The sequence below is a fragment of the Corvus brachyrhynchos genome, unplaced genomic scaffold (genome assembly GCF_000691975.1).
Source record: "Corvus brachyrhynchos isolate BGI_N302 unplaced genomic scaffold, ASM69197v1 scaffold97, whole genome shotgun sequence".
In the NCBI taxonomy this organism is placed as follows: Eukaryota; Metazoa; Chordata; class Aves; order Passeriformes; family Corvidae; genus Corvus; species Corvus brachyrhynchos.
The window spans coordinates 8,452,206-8,461,815 of record NW_008239758.1 but is presented as its reverse complement, the minus strand read 5'-3'; the positions used below and the strand labels follow the sequence as shown (position 1 = coordinate 8,461,815).

General features: G+C 42.5%; 1 protein-coding gene across 3 annotated transcripts in view; it reads right to left on the bottom strand.

The window, feature by feature from the left end:
- Positions 1–997: 997 nt before the first annotated feature.
- NR2F2 (nuclear receptor subfamily 2 group F member 2) overlaps positions 998–9,610 on the bottom strand; it is a 14,527-nt gene continuing 5,914 nt past the window's right edge. The window contains exons 1-3 of one of the 3 annotated variants that reach the window (XM_008640108.2): positions 9,000–9,565; positions 6,674–7,222; positions 998–3,541 (exon numbers count right to left, since the gene is read on the bottom strand). In XM_008640108.2, the coding sequence (XP_008638330.1) occupies positions 3,267–3,541; positions 6,674–7,222; positions 9,000–9,429 (1,254 nt within the window). In that variant the 5' untranslated portion in view covers positions 9,430–9,565 and the 3' untranslated portion in view covers positions 998–3,266. Of the gene's footprint in view, positions 3,542–6,673; positions 7,223–8,999; positions 9,566–9,610 lie in introns of those variants that run through there. The other 2 variants (XM_008640109.2, XM_008640113.2) reach the window with 2 other exon arrangements.

Genomic DNA, 9,610 nt, shown 5'->3' with positions numbered 1-9,610 from the left:
GTCTTTCCTTTTCTTAAAAAAAAAAAAAAGGATCTCCTCAATTCAACATAGAACAAGCTTCTCGATCCCAACCCTCCTCTTTTGTCCAATTCAATCTTTGGATAGATCTTTTGTTCTAACTCAGCATGAAAAGAAAAACTTTCTTTAAATGCTATAAACTTAAAACTAACTGAAGTCCCTAAACAAATCCTCCTCTGAACATTCCAAACATATATACACGGGGCTTGTGTGTGTGCGTGCGTGTGTGTGTGTGTGTGTGTGTTTTTATTTAACCCTGGTGCATTTTCTGTTTACTATTATTCTCTGTGAACCAAAGCTCGCTGCAAGAAACTTATAAATACAGAGATAGCTTACAGGCTTTAAAACATAAAAAGCAGAGAATGTTTTGGATTTGAAAATCATAAATTATAATTTAATGCCAATAACAATTTACAACAAATGGTTGTTTACAATAAACTAACACCAAACAAACAAGTCAAGATCCTGTGTTCTTAGTAAGCATAAAAACTTCACACACACACACTCACATGGATAGCACTTGCAATAGAAAAAGCTAAATCTAGAGGTCAGCAATTCCCCTGCAATAATAGTATATTTATATATTTATATATATTTATATATTTATAGAAAAGGAGCCATGATTCAGATGTAAAACTCTGCTCAAATTCACAGTCATACGCCCCTCAGCCCCCAGTACAGATGTGTCTAACTGGAACACACTAAAGATCAGGGTTTAATCGACTTTACAGAATGATCTCCCTCCCTCCCTCTCTCTCTTTTTGTGAAACCACAACATGGTGTAGTTACGTGTGGTAAAAAGGGAGAGGGGGAAGCCTCAGACAAGAACAAAATTGCAAGCTTTCACATACAAAGCATCTGCTATAGACCAAGGGAAGGGCGGGCGGGGGGAGAGAGAAAGAAAAGAAAAAAAAAATAAATGACGTGCACACACACAAAATAAAATATCAACCCCTTGCAAAACCACATCATCTTGCCTTCCTTCAGGTTTGGGTTGGGTGGTGTTGTGTGGGTTTTTTTTTTTTTTTTTTTTTGTCTGCTGGGAATAGCACTCAATTCCCCAGTGGTGTGTCCGGTCCTATGCCACCCGCCCAGGCAGGTCCCACTCCCGGTGGGAGCTGTGCCTGTGCCAGGGCTGCAGGAGAGGGCCCTGTGCCTACACAGGGGACATCCATGGACGCCCACGCGTGTCTGTGTGCCAGGATACACACAGACATATAGCCCATATGTAATAGAGAGAGATGACCTGTGGTCATGCTTTCACAGTCTAAGGTAGGAAAAAAAAAATCCACTTGAGAGTATATATACATTAAAAACCGACTCCTCAGTGCTAGAAGCTAAAGCCACTCCATTTGAAGACCTCTCAATGACAACGATAGATGGCAACTACGGAGTATTATAAAAAATCACACATACTTAAAGAAAACTCATTGCAAACAACTGACCTATATTTACAATACTGCTATTACCTTGCTTGAATGATCTTGTGCGCGTATGTCAGACATTTACAAAAGATTTTTCGCCCCATTCTGATCATAAAATAGATACTGATCTCCAGATTTCTAATACTTTTTCACAACAATACCTTTCCTACGCAGGCACTTAAGTGTGACAAAAATAAGGGCCTTTTTTTTTTTTTTTTCCAGAAAATCCATTTTTAATTAACAGGAGGATTAGATGAATGGGGGTTGATGGTTTACCATTTCAGCATAGAACTTCCTAAAACCAGAGATAAACCACGAACTTAAGTCCTCCTCCCCCATCCCGGAATTAAACAGGTAAATACACTACAATACATCTGCTACAAACTTACTGTGACAAGTAAACAAATCAATCGCCTATGGACTTAAATGACTGCAAATTATAGAGAAGTAAGGTGGTTTCTGAAAGACATTTATGACAGCCAAACAAGTTTCAGATATCAAATAATATTTTAATTTCTGAATACTTTCAATTTTCCTTGGAATATAACACACAAAGACTCGACCAAACAGTTCAGTTATTATAACTTTTACAGTATACAGAAATGTTGCACTTAAAAAAAAAAAAAACCTTCAGTTTTTTTAAACACAAAACTGTAAACTCTAAGATACTGAATCAATCACGTTATCTATAAGTGCCAACAGTGTTATTTTGTCATGCTGATTTCAATGGTATTTTTTAAAAAGGGAAAATATCAACAATTATTATAATACAAAGGGCTTGCAAATATACAAACAGATAGAGGAGTTTAATAACAATTCATGATGAACTATGTGGAACCCAATTCAAATTACAAAAGTTCACTTTGCTTGTTTGCTTGTTTTTTTTTAAATCAAAACCGTAGTGTGTCTTGGACACAAAATCCTTCTACCTATAATAAATCCCCACAGTTCATTTTCTGTCCGAAATATCAAAAAACCTAGATTTGGGGGGAGTTATATGACACGTGTGGTTCATTCGGGTCTATATAATTATAGCTCTCTCAGCTTCAAGCTAGATTTTGGGTCACCACCTTAAGTGCGCTTCCATCATTGTGTTGTTGAAGGGTTTTTTTTTTCTCTTTTCCTTTCTTCCTATGATACTTTCGTGGACTCAGTTTTAATTCTTTCAGAACATATATTTTTAAGGATACACAGTTTATTTTTTTTTAAAGAAGCCAAGGTTATATCAAAAATTATTATAGAACCACAGAATAAACTGGTTTGAAACCAGAAAAATACAAAAAAGAACAGCTATAGGTACATAGACACATAGGACAATTAATAATTTGGAAAAAAAAGACTTACTTTCTTCCGTTCTGCTAATTTTCTCCAAATTTCCTTTAAATGCACTTTAAGCGAGATTTTTTAAAAAGTTTACCCCAAAAAAAAAGAAAAAAAAGAAGAAAAAAGAAAAAAAGAAAAAGCCCACCATCGTTTCTTTTCTTCTTCTTTCTTTTTTTCTTTCCCTCTTTTTTATTTTTTACAAAAAAAATGATAAGTAGCAAGTTTTTTTTCTGAAGAACATGGGAGTTTTTAATGCATTCTGTAAAAGTTCATTTGACAGTCTCTTTTTTTAATTCACAGTCCATTAATTTTTTCCTGTCTTCTCTTAGCAAACTTGTAACATCCTTTTACATCCTTTCTTAGCAGAAGGAAATTTAAGAAACAACCAGAACCCAAATGTCATTTGCTTTCCTTTCACTCTCATCTCCCTTCTCAATTTTGAAATTTTTTTAAAATTTTTGTTTTGTTGTTTTGTTTTTTTTTTTTTCTCTCTCAAATGTTTTATTGAATGGACATGTAAGGCCAGTTAAAACTGCTGCCAGACAGTAACATATCCCTGATTAGGGTTTCTATGGGGGTTTTACCTACCAAACGGACGAAAAACAATTGCTCTATGACAGAAGAGGAGACAGTGCGAAGGGAGGGGAGACGTAGTAATAGCTTCCCGAATCGTGTTGGCTGGTTGGGATACTGGCTCCTAACATACTCTTCCAAAGCACACTGTGACTTCTCCTGTAAACTTTCAACATGGGCTACATCAGAGAGACCACAGGCATCTAGAAGAAAGTGTATTAAAAAAAAAAAAAAAAGAAAGAAAAGAAAAAAAAAAAAAGAAAGCAATCATCAGATTAAAAAGGTTTTGGTGGTTTTTCTTTTTTTTTTTTTTAATTTTTAATTTGATTTTTTTTTTAAATTTCTAGGTTTAAGAGTCGATTGTGCGCCATCACCTCGCCCCCCAGAGTTTAAGTGGGTTTTACCAAAAGGGACAATCTCTCTGTGCATGTGTGTGTGTTTGTATTTCTCTCTCATCTAGAGGGTCTCCTTTAGGACTGAGCACAGCTCCCAGAGTCGAGATTTCTAATGGCACAACAGACCTGAGAGGTTGGCAAGGAGGTGCTGGCCAAGCTTCATTTCATATATCTGTATTTTTTGGGGGAAAGGCTGGGGGGGCGGGGAAGGCTTGAGTCAAAAGGGGGGAAAGGGAGCCACTATTTCTCCACACCCCCCCCCTCCTCGGAAAATAATTGGGGAGAGCCTAGCCCTGTGATGAGAAGGAATACTACTCATAGTGATAGAAATCATAATAATAATAAAAAACTGGCCCAGCCAAAGATAATGGCGCCCCGGATCCAGCAACAGATTCTCCCCCAAAGAAGACAACGCGTTTTTCTTCAGTCTTTGAAACTGATTTAAGTGGCCCTTTAAAACTGATCTTGTCAGTTTAGCCTATTCAGAGGCAGCCATGCAAACTGTGATCTCTCTGTTCATTTGAGCTGTTTCTTTTCCCCCCTCTTTTCTTTTCTCTTTCTTTCTTCCCCCCCCTCCACTCCCCCCTCTTTTTTTTTCCTCTTCTTCTTCTTTTTAAACCTAAAGGCCCTTACAAGAAGAAAACTCCCTGATAGGGTCTGGACATTTTTTTCTTTTTTTTTTTTTTTTTCCTGATACGCTAAAATACAATAAGTTCCCTTTAAATCAGAGACGTCTGTGCTGAAAGAGCACAGGTTGTGACCTGACCTCCCTGTGGCTTTCCTAGGCACAGGGCTAACACATGCATATTCTGCGAGTCATTAGAACCCAGATTTTTCCCCCCTCCCTCTTAAAAGAGGCTGCAGCAAACATTATATGCATCTATGTGCGTCTGCTTTACATCAGGGAGGTTATTGGGGTGCTGCAGAAGCTGCAAGCATCACCCTATATTTTTTTGCATGCGGCTGTCTTCCCCAGAATCAGATAACAAGAAACGTTTATCTAGTTGGGAGGCAATTTACACGCCAGGCCTCACATTTTGAAAATAGTCATAAATTAAACAGTTACGACAGGATCGGACGATTGTTTTCTCAGAAGGCTAAAAAAAAAAAAAAAGAAAAAAAAAAGAAAAAAAAAGTGATTTGGGAGAAAAGGCAGGATTGGAAATAAACTCCTCGGTGTGAGTGTGAGCTGGGCAGGGGCTGGGGAGGGATGTGAGTGTGTGTGGGATCCTCGCTGAGCGGCTGAGCGAGGGAGAGGAAAATGCATCCTAGAAAAACGACAGAAAAATAAAATAAGCACCCCACGGGCACCCCTTCCCATTCGGGATCCCTGTCTCCCTGTGGCTAGATGTGCCCTGCTCATTGATCACCTTAGGATTTAGCACGAGTAATTTGGGGGGGGAGGAAAAAAAAAGGAGAAGTTTTTTATGTGTAAAGCAATAATATATAAAAGGAAGTTTAGGTCACGACCCAGAACCTGGACAAAGTCCAGAAAATGACTTCGTTCCCCAGACCCCCTTTAACACAACAAGGAATGGATTGTGAGCCCTTCTTTTCCCACATAAACTACATTTTTTTCCTGTTTCCTGATATCAGGCTTTAAAAAACTCTGATGAGTAATTATTTTGCAGGTCCTGCTTCCATTCATATGTTTATCGCGTGGCCACTTTCCCAAACGTCCAAATGAGTTACAGATGAAATATATGTATTTTTAAATTTAATCCCCGAACTTCGAGGGCTCCAGCACACTGGGTTGCCGGTGCAGCCTCAAAGTTAGTGATCTGAGATAACGTATTGCACAAATTAGCGAGCAGATTTTTTTTTTTCCCCTCAGAAGAAAAAAAAAAAAAAATTTAGCCTCCAGAGTTAATATCAGGATTATTACTCACTCAGGTTAAACTCTAGTGCAAGCTAATTAGATTTCACAACGCACTCAATTATTGCTTTATAACTCATGCACTATTTCTAGGCAGCAAAAGTTGACACATATTTCCCCCCCCCTCCCCTCTTTGATTATCTAAGAAACACCTCGAGGTCTTTTCCTCGGGAGAGTCATGGTTGTGCCACCCCGGAATTACACTGCAGAGCGGCAGCTTCAGCCTCCTCTTACTTTTCCATACTATCCCTGTCTACTTATGGTAATGATCTTTTCGCACCCGCTACTCGCTTTGGACTATGCAGTTCCTGCTGGGTACAAATGCAAACTTTTCCCCTTAGCTTAAATGACACAGAACTGCTCACTGCCACATTCTGTTTAAATCAGAGACAGCTCTTTGCAAAGTTGATTTATTTTATTTTATGGGATGGCAGGGAACATATTTTAAACTCAGCTTTGCGCATTTAACTTTTTTTTTTTTTTTAAATTCAATTTTTAATCCTTCAGGGCTTTTTTTCCTTCCTGGCTGCCCATAAAATGATCCTCTTTTTAAAGTGGTTTCACTGATAGGACGACTTGTATTTAACAACATCAAACAGATTTTGCTGCTGTTCGGATGCGTGTCATTAAATGCAACAACCCAGAGCTATACTGTTAAATAAAATATTATTTTCAATGGGAAGAGCGCAGTCTCTCGTGGCGAATGGGTGCCTCTTCCCAGGCCCCCTTCTTTCACAGCCCCCAGCATTATCCAAGCTAGGGTTGGGGTGTATTTTGGCTGCCTGTTTTTTTCTTAAAAAAAAAAAAAAAAGTGTGTGTGTGTGTGCATTTTATTTTTATTTTATTTTTCTGATTTGCACTCCCTGGAAGATAGGATGCTCGGATCTGAGGCCCTGAAGGGGAGAGCACAGGGCACCGCTTCCTAAAAGGAAAAGAGACCGCGCTGGTTCTCAGGGGGCAGGGAGCGGGGATGGGGTGCAGGCAATAACACTTTGCAAGAGCAAACAGTTCTCAAGGGGGGCCCGGGGAAGGAGAAAAAAAAGGAGCAAAGAAATGCCGCCTACCTGAGGTGAAGAGGACTATGGCCTTTAAACAGCTATATTCTGCAGAGTCGACATGCAATGCTTTCAGTTTTTCTACTTGCTCTTGGAAGATTCGTATGTGGTCCATAAAGGCGACCACTCGGTCAGCAGACATTGGCGAAGCGTGAAGGCCAGCAGCTGCCAGGAGCGGAGCTACGTGGAGGGGCATGGAGCACTGGGCAGCGTTGAGGACAAATAACTCGCTCCAGGTCAGCCTCAGGAGGGCCACCTGGTCTGTGATCTGGAGGTCTGGGAAGAAGGGGATATTCCTGGCCCACTCCACCGCGCTGAAGAGCATCCTAGCTGCCAGTTCACAAATGTTCTCGATGCCCATGATGTTGTTGGGTTGCATGCACTGACTGCCAAAGCGGGAGGTGGGGTAGGGCTCTGCTCTCAGAAGAAGGGAGATATATCCGGATAGGTAGGAATGGCAGTTGAGAGGGTCCCCATTTGTCAAGGCGAACTGACCATGAGTTGGCTGTGTGGGTGGCATTCTGCCCCTCTGGACCGCTGCAGTAAATAAAGAAGAAACTACAGCTATTAATATCTGAATTGCGACCATCGGTTCAAATACAGCCTGCTTTGTGTGCTTGTGCGTGCCTGTGTGACCCCGGACCCGGCCAGCTTCAGGGGGAGCATGCATTTTCCCAGTCAGAGTTCAGCCCCAGCCCCGCTCTAAGGCTCTGCAGTTCTCGGGTCAAGTCAAAGCAACAATAAAAGCTGAGGGACACTGTGGGCTCGGCCAGGGCTGCTGCGGGAGCCCAGCTCCTCACTTCCCAAAACACACCTCAGTTCAGTTATTTCCCCCCTCCCCTCCACCGCCACCCCCTCCTTCAAGGGGTGCAGGATACGTCTTTGTGTGTTTTTTCTCCATTACATCTAAACCAGCTCATTGATTTGAGGCTGGGGGAGCGGGATGGGGAGGGAGGAGGGGAGAAGGAAGAAACACTTCAGTTCGAAATCCCCGGCTCTGGTCCCACACGCGTTTCTCGCCCACTGAATACATTGTTGCTGCTGGTATTATATATCCCCACTCTCGTAAAAAATACCAAAGGAGGCGAAATCACCCCACAACATCCCCGGCAGGTCCCCTGGTGAGGCTGAGGGCATTATCCAAAGGCACCTTCCCTCGCTGCCCATGGAAAGTGGGCCTTTCATTTTGTTAATAAATTTACACGGTGACAGCGAGAGAAAAAGGAAAGAGAAAAAGGGCTCAGAGGCAGAGAGACGACAAGAAGGGAGAATGCCTAAAAATGTGCTTGATTTATATTTGTTATCGCCTGTATTCCAAGGTTAGTTACTCTTGCAGAAACACAAAGAGAGGAGCCCGGCGAGTCCCAAGCCCCCTCACCCTTAACCTACATAGCAGCGTCCAGACACAGAGCACGCACTGGAAAACTGCAGGCTCACATTTCCCGTCTAATTTTATATCACAAAGACTCCACTTGCAGAGATCCGAGCACCCCACACTTACTTCTGGACTGCTCCCTACACCCCCCACCCCATCCCTTCTACCCCCTCCTGCCTCTCCTGGAGGAACAAGAAAATAAGAGGAAGAGGAGAAAAGTGAGGTAATAACAACCAGTGAAGGCAGGCACACTGCAGTGTGTATATACACACACACGCGTGGAGATGTGTGTGTGTACATATATTTTTAAAGGAGGAAAAATCCGGCTGGAAATCCACAGTGGAGTGCTGTAGAGCCTCGGTAGGGTGAGTCCCATTGTAATAGTAATTTGAACCGCCTGTGTAAAATTGCAATCTAAGGCAGGGTGCTGGAGGATATATATGTGTGTGTGTGTGTGTGTGTGCATCTCGGGAGGCTCCGTGTGTGTGTGCACACAGAGGCACAGACACACACACACAGGGCTGCTCGGGGGACGGGGGCTAAGGCTGAGCATGCAGGAGGAAACACGAAGGAAAAGTAACCACACGTCAGAATCATCATCTCGCTCCTAAGCAGCGTGAAACTAAAAATCCACTTTCAATAAACCTCCATCAGCAAAATCAAAACAAACACAAATCAATTACGAGTGCAGGAGAAAGCATGCGAGAGCCCCTGCCTCCCTGCCCACCCTCCCCAACACCGCTTTCTTTCATTACGAGAAAGTTTCTGGCTGGTTTATTTGAGGGGGGTGGGTGGGGGGGAGGAAAGGTTCTGGTTGGGTTTGGGGTTTGGAGAAGGAGGTTAAAAATATTAAGAGTAATTATATATATTACTTAAAAATAATAAAAAAAAAAGAAAACCAAACAAACCCCAAAACGCAGCGAGTGAAAAAAAATTGCAAAACAAATGAAATCCCAATACCTTCCCGTCTCATGCCAACTTTGAGGCATTTTTTGAGGCGGCAGTACTGACACTGATTGCGGTGGTGCTGGTCAATGGGACAGTTCCTGTTGGCACGACAAGTGTAGCTGAGATTCCTCCTTACACTCCGCTTGAAGAAACTCTTGCAACCCTCGCAGGTAAACTGGCCATAATGTTTGCCACTAGACTTGTCCCCACAAACCACACATTCAATGTGCTGCTGCTGCTGCTGCTTGTCTCCTTGGTTCTGCTGGCTCGGCGGGTTGGTCTGGGCTGGCGTACTGGGAGGGCCCCCGGGCCCCGGGGTCTGTGGGGTGTGCGGGGCCCCGGCCGGGGGTCCCTGCACCGGCGGGGCTTGCGAAGGCTGCGTTCCCTGAGCTCCGGGCACATCGTCCTGGGGGTCTCGCCACGCACCGACTACCATTGCCATATCTATTGGACACCGTTGCCAAACTTCCTGTTCCCCCTTTATTTTCAAAGTTTGTTTGCTTTGCTTTTCAGATCAGCTTTGCAGCAGTCTTTTTATTTTTTGTCCTCCCCTCTCTCTCTCTCTCTCTCTTTCCCCCTCTCTCTTTTGTTGTTTTGCCTTTTTTTTTTTTTTTTTTTTTTTT